Consider the following 14762-nt stretch of genomic DNA (forward strand, 5'->3'; position numbering starts at 1 on the left):
GGCAAGCAGGCATTCGCAGTCTGCCTATTAGCCCAGGGAAGGGCCTAATAGCCCGGCTCCATTGTGGTCCTTATAGCTGCTTATGTCTGTCACTGCCAGCTCCAATGACCAAACCTCTTTAATATACATGAGCCAATTTATGATCCTCTCCCTCTCAGATGAGGCCCGTGTCCCTGTCATTAATGTGTATGGGAAGCCTACAAAATGTGTGATTAAACAAAATTAGAGCACAGAACACCCTGAGCTGCAAGTTGTGTGTGGAAAACAAATTGGACAAAGGGCTAGTCGTGCATGATTCTCATATTTTTGCACGATTTCATTAAAAATGACACAATCATTGTAATCATAATTTTCTCTGAGGTCATACAATAATTCCACTGTCTTTATTTTCTTCTCAATGCTTAGATTTAACTATTCCACTTTACAACAGTCACTTCTTGCGCTTTATTGCCTCTACAAGTGGTCTGGAAGCCGTGCACTTAAGCAGAGGCATAACACTGCAGCTCTCGCCTGTTTCTCTCCTTTCTCTTTGCATCTCACTCTCTCGCTCTCCTGCCCTTTCTCCATCACTTCACCCCTCTTCTTCTCCATCTTCTTACGCCCCCCACCCAGTCCCTTCATTCTACTGGTTAATTATTTGCTTCATTTTGTCAGCGAGCTGATGAGTGACTTCAAAGGCAGGATCGAGCTGGACTCAAAATACAAAAATGGCTTCCCCCTTCTGTTGTCTTAGGGAATAATTATGATTTGCTAGTTAAGCCTGGACTACAGCAGAGGGATTGTAGTTTAAAGCAGAAGCTTTGGTGCAAAAAAATGCATTTATAGCTCTTTGTGAGCCTCCTCATTATGTGTGGGCCTGATTCATTAAGTAATTGGTTTGCAGTTGTTTACATGAGTATTAAGGCCTTCTATTCAGGGCCTTTGAGAGATACATTGTGCAAATGTTGCATGTTATGAATGCAGAATGAGAGGCGGGGGGCCAGTCCTATTGGCCAAACACTGCACTCGGCTGAGAAGGGAAAGAAAAGCGCTGGGTGCTGCTTTGCATAGCAATGACTGGGGCCTTAATAAGCTTTACAGATTAAATACATGCAGTCTATACAAGATGCAAAGAGATACTCCTAACACATTTATATGTGCTCTATTATCAAGTTTGAGAGAATTGAGCTCTTTCATATTTGCCTTTTTCTCTCTTTGGCTGTCTTCCTTGCTCTCTCCCACACAGTGGTTTTCAGTGAGATACGTTTATGGAATGTTGTTATTGTTTAATAACTTGCAGAGAAGTGACTGATATATGTCATTTATTGAGGATTTGTCCATTAGAAATCTTTTGCCGTCTTTGTGAGTGGCAATGTAAAATCACTTTGTGGTTGAGTGGGGATGAAAGGAATAATGCACGAAGGAGTGAGTCTTAATAAGCAGCTGCACGCCATGTAAAGACCACTTGTTCCCTTTTGTATGCGAATACATGCCACTGCTTCCTCTCGTGCAAAGAGTCATTGTGCTCCTTTCTACTGTAGGCATTTTAGATGCCACTCCTTTTCTCCAAATTTTTTATTCATTTATTTATTTATTTTTCTATTGCAGCCTGTGCTCGCGTCTTGTTTCCCCGCTGCAAACGTTTCAACACATGTGCCCAGATGCACGAAAATAAAAAATTCCAGTGCCGTTGAATGGTGTGATGATTGTTGTGCCTAGTGCCTGCTTGACAAAAACCTTGACTCAATAATTAGTGGTTTACAGCTTTGCTTTGGACAACAGGATGTGCTCGAGCATTCGACCTCAAATTACTCGAGTGTCAAAATCAGGAGCTCCCTCTCCCCCCACCCTTTACGTCCCCTACCTTCCATTGGTAGGTGGTGTCTGACGGCTCTGTGGGAGGAGACATGAGCTGGGAGGGAGAAACACAGTTCTCTGAGGTTGATAGTAAGTAGGATACAGGGAGCAATAGCAACAGACAAAACTGTGTAAATAATTATGTCAATGTTCTTTACATGTCCCCATTCTGTTACACAATCCACACAGAAACAAACATATGCATGTCCAGTACCTAAAGTCAAGACAGACTACTGTATAGTGCACTCTAAGATGTGTTTTAGGGGAAACCCCTCTGTAATACACCGATTTAACATTGGATTGATTATCTATTAATTTGACTTTGTGGTGGACTTCTTTGGACCACTTCCTGCCATTACAATCCTGATAAATGTATAAAGGTACAAATACCTGTGTTTGGGGTATTCAGAGACTTCAACCAGAGGGGTTCACTGTCCTACACACCCTGCCTGAAACAAGTAACGCCCATTATCTATCTATAAAGCAAGGAATCTCTGTCTGTGTCTGTGTGTCTGTGTGTCTGTGTGTGTGTGTGTGTGTCTGTGTGTGTGTGTGTGTGTGTGTGTGTGTGTGTGTGTGTGTGTGTGTGTGTGTGTGTGTGTGTGTCAAATATCTCCGCGGTTCAGGGACAGACAGAGCTCAGACTTTCAACATGGCTTCCTTTTGGTTCTAAGGTGTGCAACGTCGGATTTGTTTGGACTGCAATAGTACCGTTGATGAATAATTTCAGAAAATTGTCCACCGGAGCGAGTCAAATGTGCGCCAGAGCAAATCGCTGCACGCTGTAGTCACGTGCGCGGCAAAGCCAATCGCGCTGGAGAGCCCACCCCCACTTCCTGGTTTTGAGCGGAGCAGAGACCCACTGTGTGCGTGTGTGTATCAGAATGAAATTTGCATGAGGAATTAAGTGTTTACAAGGTCAGTTTAAAGAGGATTTAACTTTTATTCTGATTTAAAGCTCCCATGTAAACATGAGTGTCTCAAAGTGTTTCTCCAGGCATAACTTCATGCTGGTGCATCGCTTTTCCCCCAATGTATTCATTTAAATATATGAAAACACAATAGTTGTCACTTTACACATTTCACAACAAACCTAAATGTCCCTGACGTCCCACCTTTAAACATAACCTAATTTTTCCATCTATGAAAAAGCTACTTAACTTCCCACTTTTCTATAGCAATACATACTTCCTATGGGCACTGCACTAGTGTATTGTATTGTCATATATAATGCAAAACCAAATGCATTACTGTACTTAAAGTGACTTGTGCTTTTTAAATTATATATATATAAAGAACAAAAAAGGTTAAAAATAAACCGAAAGTAGACATAACTACTGGACTAACAATACTCTGCTAATAGTTGGCAGTATAGAGTGTAAAATGTGGCTATATGTTGAAAATTGATGCTGCCCCGCAGGTTTCAAAACATGCAAAAAGTACGCCAACAGTAGGAATGTGCTATATTTTATCGTTTATGATTTATCGTCAAAAATATTCTCACCTGTAAGAATATGTCATCTCACGATATAAACGATAAATTCCCATACCGGAAATTAGCGAGGGCCACGGGCCATTTGTCTCTCAATTTAGCCAAGAATGCCCATAAAAACCTTGTTCCACGGACCAAAACTGCCAGTTTGTTGTCAGTTTATTATTCTCTGGACCGGAACGCTGTTTATGGAAGATCTGCAGGGAAGCCTCCGCTGCAGCGGTGTGCACCACCCCTCCCGGCCCCAGCCCTCACACAACACACACACGGCGGTGCTCGTCACCTCAAGCTCACGTGCTGCGATACATCATGGACCGCTACTTGGTTAAGACCAGACAACCATCCAATAAAGTGAACCGATTCAAGTTCCTCCATCATGTCTCCCCAAAGTTCCACAAACACGGTGACAGAGATGAACCTATATCAACGATTATGAACTGGAAACTCAACTAAAGCTAACTATGCTAAGCTAACACACTGACTGGGCTAAGAGCTAATGCTAACCACTCCTTATAAGAAACAGACCGAATAAAAAACACGCCTTACTGTCATAAAATCACAGAGAGCCATCGATTTGTTTATGGTCAGATTTAATAGTTGTGTGGAAGAATAAAAGCTAAACATGTCACACGTTGTGTGAAATAAATGTTAGCATTAATAATAATGTCACTATGCATTCGTCCAAACTTGTGAAACGTAATATTTTTAATTATATTTCACGTGTTCACAGACAAAGCTGGTCCCATTAGACTAATGTAACTATTGAAATTATTACTCCTAAATATACTGAATGATTAAATCATCAGCTTGATCTGCTTTAATTATAGGAAATCAGAGAGTTATTTATTAACCATAACTTTATGTAACTCTATCAGATAAATTAAACACGATTCAGAACCAGTAAAAACACTAATGAAGTTATTTTTGCTTTTCATGTGCTTTTTTTTTTTTTAGAAAATAATTTCATTTTAAGTGAGGAAATAAATGAATTACATACAATAACACTAATAGTGATCCAAATGCACTAATATATTCCATAAAATATCAGCTCATGAACTCAGCAGCTATTGTAGCCTTTTTTAATGTCTCTATTGTTGATGTATTCAGATTTATTTGCGTTTGTAAGGCACCCGTTTACACTTTAAGTTGGGAATTGTTTTGTTTATTTATAGTTTTTTATTTATCGTGATGTTTATCGGGATAATTTTCTATAATTGTCTATATCGCCCATCCTTAGCAAACACTCTCAAAACCTTGAGAAACTACTGTAACCCTATTTTTGTTCTAATAGATTAGAGTACTATATACCAATACATTAAGTAAAGTTAACTAAGTAAATACTGTACATCTACATATATCCTTTTTAGATAAAAGTCCATGCTTAGCAGTATTGTGGCTAATTCAATTTAACTTGCAAATGACATACAATCTAGGCTCTAAATGCTACGTGGATCTAAACAACATGATAGTAATAAATTACTACTTTATTCTCTGTAGTAATTCTGAACCCTTTAATACAATGGATCCCAACCTTTTTTGGATCGTGACCCCATATTGAAATGAAGAATTTCCGTCAATCCTTAAGACATTTTATTGTTCTTGTTATACTGTACAACAAATATGGAGCAGCCAGGATTAGTGACAAATTCTACACGCTCATATATATATATATATTTATTTATTTTTTTTGTCTTTTGTTTTTTGTTACTGCATTTAGATATATATATAGATTTTTTTTTTAACAATTACTATTTCAGGTGACCCCAATGTTGAAAAACACTGCTTTAACAGTTCATATTCGGCCTTTAACAAACATGCAATAATTCAATGTGAGATAATCCAGAATGACTCTTGACCAATAAGCCTTTTACATTTTACATTAAATCTAAACTTTGATCACATGCTAAATCATGAACTGTGCTATTTTATTTGATCAGTTCTTGTCACATCCATTAAACCCATACCAATACTTTATTTATCTACCCTTGGCATGCACTGATTGTTGTAGAAATGTACTGAATGGCTGATGCTGCTGTGTGTCTCAAGGCTGCCACTAGTCATGAGAGCTCAGCTAATCCTTGGCTTTATTTTTCCTCTCTGTCTGTGCTGCAGTACTCACTGTTTGCCAGCAGAGAGCACTCACACGTTAGTGAGCAACCACTTGCTTTGCTCCCATGGGTGACTGTCAGTGTTTGCCCCCACTGAGGGCTTCTCTCCAGTTACCATTCAGGCCCGTTAGAGTGCATCTAAACAATGTTTCTGCAGGGTCACAGCTGGGATGGGAGTAGGAGTTGATGGGAGCGATGAGGTGATGGGTCTCCCTTTACCTTTAAACAAGCACATCCTCGCTAAAGTGCTATTGTGCTATTAGCATTTGTGTGTGGGTGGCAGGAGCTGATAAAAAAGCCCTGGTAAACAAAAGCATGTTTCAACCATGGCGAGGCAGTATTAACTGCTGGGTAAGCTGCAGGACTAATGTTCAGTACACAAGAAAATGTGTAGACTCTTAGATTCTCCACTGGAGAGAAATGAGACTCAGAATGACTTTAATAATCCCAGGGGGAAATACTGTCATTACAAAGAAAACAGGAGATTATTCATGCTTTTCTTATGTCTAAATTGTGACACAGTTACTGTAAAATGTAGACATTTTCAATGATTCAAGAAACCCGACAGATGTAGTGTATTTCAATGTGATTAGCTGACAAATGTACATATCTCAGATCAAAATTAGCCAACCAGAGGGTCCCATTCGGCCATTGAATAATAAAAACTAATACATCTCAAAAAGATCATTAATCTGAAAGCATATTTATGCTTTTATTTAATTGGTTTGACCCTATTGAAAACAAGGCACTTGATACCTCTGCTGTAGGAGATAATAAATAATGTAGGTATACAGCCAATAGTAAGACAAGGTTGTTAAAACCATGTGATGAATATTGTTTGTATTTTTATGTCCAAACTAAAGGTGGGAATTGATTTTTAAAACTAATTTTATTACAAATCTGACTTCTTTGTAATTCATCACACCTTGCAAATTGGAAACAACATAAATCATCAAGTTATTACACAGAAAGTGTTTAAACTGAAAGTTATATTTATTAAAGTGAAACATGTAAGAAAAAGACTGAAAAATGAGTGAACTATGTACACTTTAAAGGTTAGAAGATAAAAAAAATAACAAAGATAGTCCATTATTATGAAGTGCACTAATAAACTAAATGATAGATGTAGTGTCAATAAGAAATAACTGTTGAATAAATTTGAACCTTGAACATTCTGTTCAGACACAGGTGCTGAGACACAGCATTACTGTATGTCCTTAATACTGAAGAAAAGAGCAGCTCTCGTCTTCTAAGCTACTGTTATTATTGTTATTAACTACAATATTTACCCAATATTCCTGTCATTACTCACATCTGGAATTGTTGAGGATTCTAAAAAGTGTCGAGTCACTCAAAGACAGCTGTCATTGTTTACCGAGATGCAGTGGTCACATGTTAGCACCACATACGGAGTGCTTCTGTCTTCCTTATGGTAAGGTTAGTTTTGGGATACTCTCGTGTTCAGTACCTGGGATTGCATACAGAGAGACGTAGTCAGAGGTTTTGCTTTGATGAATCAATCGATCAATGTATTACACATGAACAGAAGTGAATCAACAAGTCATAACAAATCAACAGAAGAACAGGCACTCGTCTAATGCACAGCTGCGGACCTCAGGGTCGTCTCACTGCTGGGCCCCGAACGTAGTTTTTCTCAGCATTTTTATTCATGTTATATAGTGTTTCTCCTCCTTTCTTTTGTTGTGATACGTAAGACATTTGTGATTGTCAGGGTCAAACATGAGCTCATCAAAGATAAAAACATACACAAATTATATGTAAGTCAAAGCATATATTTTAAAAGTTTATATCTAACAGTGTTCTTTTAATTAGAAAATGTTTTACATTTAGAAATCCAATGATCAGTTAATTAAAGATGACATTTACTGCTGATATAAAGCAATACAAATTATGTTCAAGATTATTGATTGATTCATTATAATCATTTATCATTTAGTGGTCTAGCAGAGGAGGAGTGAGGGAAAGGTATTGAAAATTGTCTTGCAGTGCCTTAACTTTTTTTGGACTTTTATGTATTTCTTACTTTTTTATGTGTTTTTAACTTCTCTTGGACTGTTATGTATTTATTGCTTTTTTTAATGTGTTTTTAACTTCTTAAATCCTGTAGATCCTGCTCTGTTTGTGTGAATGTGAGCAACAGACTGCTGCACAATTTCCTTTAGGATCAATAAAGTATCTATCTGTCTATCTATCTATCTATCTATTGTGTCTATTGTATTATGACTTAGATTTTTTGCATTTTGCTCAAACTGATTTGTTTCATCGCTTCCGTACTTGCTTGTGTTATTGTTAGATTTAGATTAAGTTGAAATCAGATGTTCTAAAACTGTTTGTTCCAGAAAATAGGCTGTGAGAAAGTTGACCTGAATATATTTGATTATGGTTAAATAAGAGTTATTGGACATTTAATTATAGTATGTTAAAAAAAAAAAAAAAGAAACCATGAATTATAATCCATATTTACAGTTCAATCTTTACTTCATACAAAACTACGGTACACCAGTCAACTATTCATCAGCGTACATGGCTATTCTGTTCCAGCAAGATTCAATTTATCTTCTTTTTTTTTTAATAGTATGATAAGTTGAGGTTTTGATTATTCAGACAAGGTTTTTCAGGAATTTCTTATTTCGACTTTCGAGGAGATACAAATTACCTGAAAAACCTTGTCTGAATAAACAAAACCTCAACTTATCAAGAAGCAAATAAAAAAATGTTCAAATTAAAGTGCACGTATAGCTTAGACATCTACATTGATCCTCAGTTGGAGAATCATTTCTATCCAAACTCATTTTAAATAGTGTGGCCACCTTATTAAACATTACAATTAAATGTGTAAATTCTGCCTTTAAAATTGAGTGGGTGAGAACTTTTTTTAAGTTGCTTTCAACATCTCCGTATATATCCCTTTGGTAAAGGTGAACACAGAAAAAACTCTTATAGTATCAAGAGTGTGACAATTGTTGTCTTGGAATTGTTAATCAATTTTTCTGATTTAGGCTTAAAACATTTGAATGATGAATATAATTAGGGGTAGGGGTGTGTATTGCCTGGCATCTGGCGATACGATTAGTATCCCGATACGATATATCTTGATATTGAAGTATTAGGCGACTATAACGATATATATATACATATATATATATATATATATATACACATGACAACTAATCTGTAAATGTGTACACCTTCATGAGAACATTATGTATGAAATATATTTTATTGGCATATTTTTTTTTACACTCAAAACATTGGCTTTAAAATAAGAAAATAACATACAATCTGCCTGTGGCTTTTAAACCAACTTGCCTGGTTAAATAAAGGTTAAAATTAAAATAAAAAATTGATATGGATGCATTTTGAATCGATCCAAGAATCGTGCGACGTAATATCGCGATATATCACCAAATCGATTTTCCTATTTAGTAGTAGTAGTAGTAGTAGTAGTAGTAGTAGTAGTAGGATGCAGTGTGTATTAGATGTTTATATGTCAGCTCATAGAATATTTAAGGTTGTTGTGGACACAGATAAACAGAGATAAACAACAATACGAAACCATTGCAAAGACCAGGGAATGCAGCTCAGTGAGGGGGCACTGAAAAAAAAAAAAAAAAAAGGTATTATGATAGTGGTGATTTGCATCATTTTACACATTACGTTCACCTATGTCTGCCAGAGCTTATAAAACAGCAGCCAGCCCAGTCTTACATATTCAGATCATTGCCTCAATTAAGGGAAACTCAGCAGAAGATGAACTGGCATAAATGTTTATGGAAACTGAATATTAGATTGGTGGGGTCAGATGCAGGCTGGGCTCTCTATGGTAATAGCCTGTCTTGAAATCAGTCCTGTCCCTCGCTGAAGTGGAACATCTGATATACCATTCCCATCCCTGGGGAGAAGTTCGAGAAAAGAAAAGACCAATTTACTCTTGGTAACGCAGCTATTATTGTGGCAAAGGAGAGGAAGTAATGGTATAGATTATAGCCATATTTCTCTTTCTGCTCTGTTGGCCAACAGTGACTATCAATGAATGCTGGAATCACTGTGATTCTTTTGTTCTGGTTTCCAAGTGTTAAAGCTATGAAACCAGTTTGCTGATGAATCTCTATCATCTTTGTACTGTATGCATAGTATATCTTTAGAAGTCATTTAGTTCCCAGTTTCCCCCACAACATAGTATTTGATTTTTTTTCCCCCCAAACTTGCATGTTTTCTTGAGTTTTAACCTTTTTCAGAGCTTTTTCAGAGCAATTCCAACCAGTTCCTGTAATTGATTTTTGGACTCAAAATAACTTATTGAGGGAAAAAAAATACTGTACCTCATCAACTCTCTTAATTTTTTTTATTTACACGTAATTCATATGTAAAGTGATTTCAAATTGATTAGGTGTAATTGTATAAGATTACAATTATGGGAATACATTATATAGTCCAAACCCATGACAAGGATTTTTTATGCATGTTTGCACAAGAATATTACACTATACCTTGTCCATGTTGTTGATGTTTGTTGATGATTTTAAATGTTTTACTGATGATTTTAAATGTTTTTACTGATGATTTTAAAAGTTTTTACTGATGATTTTAAATGTTCTTATTGATTTTAAACAATTGAATGTTTTATCATGTAAAGCACATTGGGTTGCCTTGTGTATGAAATGCGCTATATAAATGCATTTGCTTTGCCTTGTTATCTTATGACTGGTTTTCTCTATTTATTGGTGGTGCATTTCTCACTCAGTGCTTTTTTTTCCCAAAATAGAGTGTTTAGACTATATAGTTTACAGTAGACATGTACACAGATCCTCAGCTGGAGAATCTTTTCTTAATTGATTTTTGGTCATACAAGAACTTGAGGAAAAAATGACTTCACCTCATCCACTCTCTTAATTTAGCCAAAAGGCTAATTTTTAGTCCCTCTGTCTTTGGCTTAATTTCCTTTTCTATTTCCTCTGCTTTTCCTACTCATCCCTGGCTTTCATTTTCTTGCATAATAAATGCCAGAAGATCATTCTATGTATGCGCTGACGCACACGTCATCCTAACGTCCAATAACCAAGTCCTATCAAATGCAAAGGTTATATTCTACTGATCCTACAGGCTGTGTGATGTATTTGCTCATGGTAAAGAATGGGAGGTGCTGGTCTTAGTGGTGCAAAGCTACAGTGTACTGTTGAGAAGAAAGCCAGAGTAATCTAGTGCTGATTCTGGACGTGCATCCACATCTGCCATGACTTAACAGGGAAAGATGAGAAGATGAGGTTGATGGAGAGGGTGACAATCCAAGAGGTCATGGGCTCGAATGGATACATACATGCATAATTTATCACAATATTGTTATCCTTTTCCCTTTTTTGCTCATCATCTTAAAACTCGACATCATTTCTCAGTTTTTCCTAGAAAAGGGTCACCGCTGAAATGAGCCGTATGGATGTGTATACTAACCCAGGTGAAGATGAGGGTATATTGTGGGGTTGTGAATGGACTCTGTGATGATGTAAATTAAAGAGGAGGCCTTTAAAAGTGGCACGGGAGCCTTATTGCATATGCATTGAGGTAGATCAAAGCCTTTTGGAGGTCACACATTTACATAGCGATATCAGCAGAGCTATGGGAACCTGGCAACCCCGTCTGCGCGCTGGTTTGAATAAAGAAGGCCTTGTAGAGGTCCTTTGGCACGATTACAACAGGAGTCAAGGAAGTGCTTTCAGTCTGATTTTTAACCAAGTAACAAAAGTGCAAATATTCCAAAACAGTTCATTTTTGGTGAAATCATTTTACTCTCTTTTTAATTTCTTAAATTCAGAGATGAACGCAGTCACAATAAATTATTTAACATACAGAGTGTGGTTTATTATTCATCTTTATTGTCAGTTTTTCAACATAAGCTGGACATACAGAAAAATCGAAAGAAAAAAAACCTCTCTCTCTGAGCCACAGAATACGGTTTATTATTCATATTTTTGCTGTTTTTATGTAAAGCAAGTTGTTCTTTTTCAGAGAAGGCTTAATATAACTTTACAAGGCTTTTAACCATCTTTGTTTCTCTAGGAAAGAGAAAATAAAGTCAAAGACTCGTTCTGCTCTACAGTCAAAAGGTGAGTAAAAAGTGTTTTTTTTTTTTTTTGGTTGTTAAGGTGCAGCATTAAAAATTACGTGAGTTATACCAAACATGGATACGTGAAAAGAAAGTTGTGTTAAGGTATTTAAAAGTATTGTGAAGAATGTGTGTTTAATTAAAGCTTTCTGTCAATGCTGCTGGGCCTTTGAGTGGCTTTAACCGATGTTTTGTGTTTTTTTTTTTTTTAAAGGCCTTGAAGCCAAGACTGGTTTAGTGAAAGCTTTGTATGATGGGACCATTCACAAACAATGTCATTCTACCAGTTTTAGTGAAACTTTAGCTGCTTTACATTTCTGATGGATTCTTAAACAAAAGCTCAAGGGGAAATTGTTGGACACTTAATGAATGCTACAATCGCGCTACAGTTCAATACACGTCTCACGAGAAGAAAATTTTTCTAAGTTGAAATTAGGTGAGAAGTTTTTCCAACAACGTTTAAAGTAGTGATCAGTGATGCACAGTGAGATGCTTCAATCTGATAACAAGTAAAGCAAAGCCATCTATAACAGAATATGGGCCCCACATCAGTTTTAGGTAGGACTGCGTTGAAAACTTTTTAAACTACGATCTACGATGCGCTGGCATGCCTTGGGATGTGGGATCAAACTTGTACTGGGCTTGACTTTTGTCACGTTGATCCCAAATACCAGCTTTAGGTACTACCACTCACTCCTTCCTTCTGTCCACAGCCACCACCATTATTTTTAAGCTTCACACTTGTCACCAGACTGGCTTGATTACACAACACAATAAGCACAATATGTTCTACTACAACTTCACATCTCACTCTCACTTTAAAATAATCAATTCTTCCCAACCCTTTCTATTTCCTGCCTTAAGTCTCTCCTCCCTGCTCCCTCCCACCACCCCCTCACCTAGGTGTAACACTGCTCTCCCTTTTTATAACCTCCCTATAATAAAATGTTTCTTACCCTTCCTTAGGGAGGGCTGGTGATGGTCATAATTATGCAATAAAATAAATTAATTTATTTCATTTCAATAACAAAACATGCATTGCTGTCTCAATATTATATAAAAAATATATAACAGAAAAAACATTAAAAGCAGAAGTACATTATAAAAAATACAGAAACAAAGTCAATAATTTACTAAGAGAAAAAAAAAGAGAATACTATGAAAAACAATTAAAAGAGAATAAAAACAAAAACAAAAAATTGTGGGAAATTATAAACACCATAACCATGCGCAAAAGCAAAGAAAAAAATGCAGACCATTTTATAATAAACAATGTAAAAGAATACAATAAAAACATAATAGCACAAGAACTGAACAGTTTTTTCATAAATACTGGAAAAAACACGGATAAAGGGATAAATAAACACCAAACATTTAAATGGAACCATTTTGACTATGAGAAGAAAGACATTGATAAGTACCTTGTACTTGAAGAAGTAACAGAAGCAGAGGTGGACAGAATAATCACAACCTGTACCTCAAAAAAATCCAGAGACGTTAATAATCTAGCTATGACTCTAATAAAAACCATAACAGCTGAAATAACCCCGCCATTAACACATAAGTAATCTATCATTCAAGAAAAAATGAAAATTACAAAAATCAGACCGATTTACAAGGGTGGAGAAAAATGTAATTTCACTAATTATCGACCTATATCAATATTACCACAATTATCAAAAATTCTGGAAAAACTGTTTATGAACAGACTCGACAAATTTATAGAAGACAACAATATACTACATGAAGGACAATATGGATTTAGAAAAGGACGTTCAACAGCAATGGCTATAATTGACATCACGGAGAATATAAGAGAAGCATTAGAAAAAAAACTATTTGTATTCGGAATTTTTCTGGACCTAAAAAAAGCCTTTGACACAATTAATCATGATATTCTAGAAGAAAAACTTCAAAATTACGGAATAAAGTACAACGCCTTAAAATGGATTAAAAGCTATATGACAAATAGGAGACAATATGTTGACTTTGAAGAACACACATCAAAATGCCAAACCATACAATGTGGTGTGCCACAGGGTTCAATTTTAGGGCCAAAACTGTTCATTTTATACATAAACGACATTTTCAAAGTCACAAATTGCCTCAAACTAACGTTGTTTGCAGATGACACAACCATTCTATGCTCAGGCAAAGACATTAAAACTCTAATAGAGTCAACAAATGAAGAACTATCAAAGTAATTGCACTTCTTGTAGTGTTGACCTTTTACGGCATGTGCAGACAAGTGGAAAAAAATAAAATAATAATAACTTATTGATTTAAATAGATTTTTCATTGAATGGCCTGATATCGATTCATAAAATCCTAAAATCGATCATTTAATGTGTCTTTTCTACAGTATGTAATGCAGTGCCGTGGGCTCAATTGTTAATGTAAAATGTTTTTAAATATGACACTAAGTTAGTTAATTTCTACTATTTACAGCAGTAGTTTTTTGAGAATCTTCCGTTTTCAAGTAAAATTGATACCGTGACTGAAATATCTCTAACCGAATCGGAAATCGAATCAAGTTCAGTTGAGTCAGAGGTACTGGCTGCCTCGCCTCATGCTTTTTCAGTGCAGTTTTATTTCAAATAAACAAGAGCAAATATGTAATAAACACACGTGAAATACATGACCTGTCCTGTGGAAAGTGAGGACGTGTAATAAGTGTCTACAAACATTACATTGGTGACAAACAGAAAGCAAACGGCAAACGCTCAACCCAGTTTGTAGGGGATTGTGCCATCTCGTCCTCGCCTCGCACAAAGAAAATATTGCAAATTCAGAGATTTTGATCATAAAAATGATTGAAATTTTTTTGGAATCGAGCAGGAAATTACATTTATTGAACAGATCAGTAGAAAAATGTTATTATATTTATTTTATTTGATCATGAATTGTTTTTTTTTTACTTTTGAGTCCCGACTGCACGTCACTGTTGCCCACAGACTTTTTTTTTCAAATTCTAAAACGAACAAAACATCAGAAATCATAAATTCAAGGTTAATGTTTGACGAGACACAGGAAAGAGTTTAGACGAGCCTGCAGACACATAACTCATTTTTAACATGAGCTAAGGCAGGCGTTCTCAACTGGTTTCACCCTGGGACCCATATTTTGCCACGGTCATTAATTTGCGACCCACTTTTTTTTTTTCCTCAGACCAAATTAAATTTTTTCAAAAATTATTTTTTAAACT

General features: G+C 36.0%; 1 protein-coding gene across 4 annotated transcripts in view; it reads left to right on the plus strand.

The window, feature by feature from the left end:
* kiz (kizuna centrosomal protein) overlaps window positions 1-14762 on the plus strand; it is a 40993-nt gene that overhangs the window by 23500 nt on the left and 2731 nt on the right. For 3 of the 4 annotated variants that reach the window (XM_028438907.1, XM_028438909.1, XM_028438908.1), the window contains one exon: window positions 11512-11558. In XM_028438907.1, the coding sequence (XP_028294708.1) occupies window positions 11512-11558 (47 nt within the window). Of the gene's footprint in view, window positions 1-10850; window positions 10908-11511; window positions 11559-14762 lie in introns of those variants that run through there. The other variant, XM_028438910.1, reaches the window with a different exon arrangement.

The sequence above is a fragment of the Gouania willdenowi genome, chromosome 22 (assembly GCF_900634775.1).
Source record: "Gouania willdenowi chromosome 22, fGouWil2.1, whole genome shotgun sequence".
NCBI classification, from domain to species: domain Eukaryota; kingdom Metazoa; phylum Chordata; class Actinopteri; order Blenniiformes; family Gobiesocidae; genus Gouania; species Gouania willdenowi.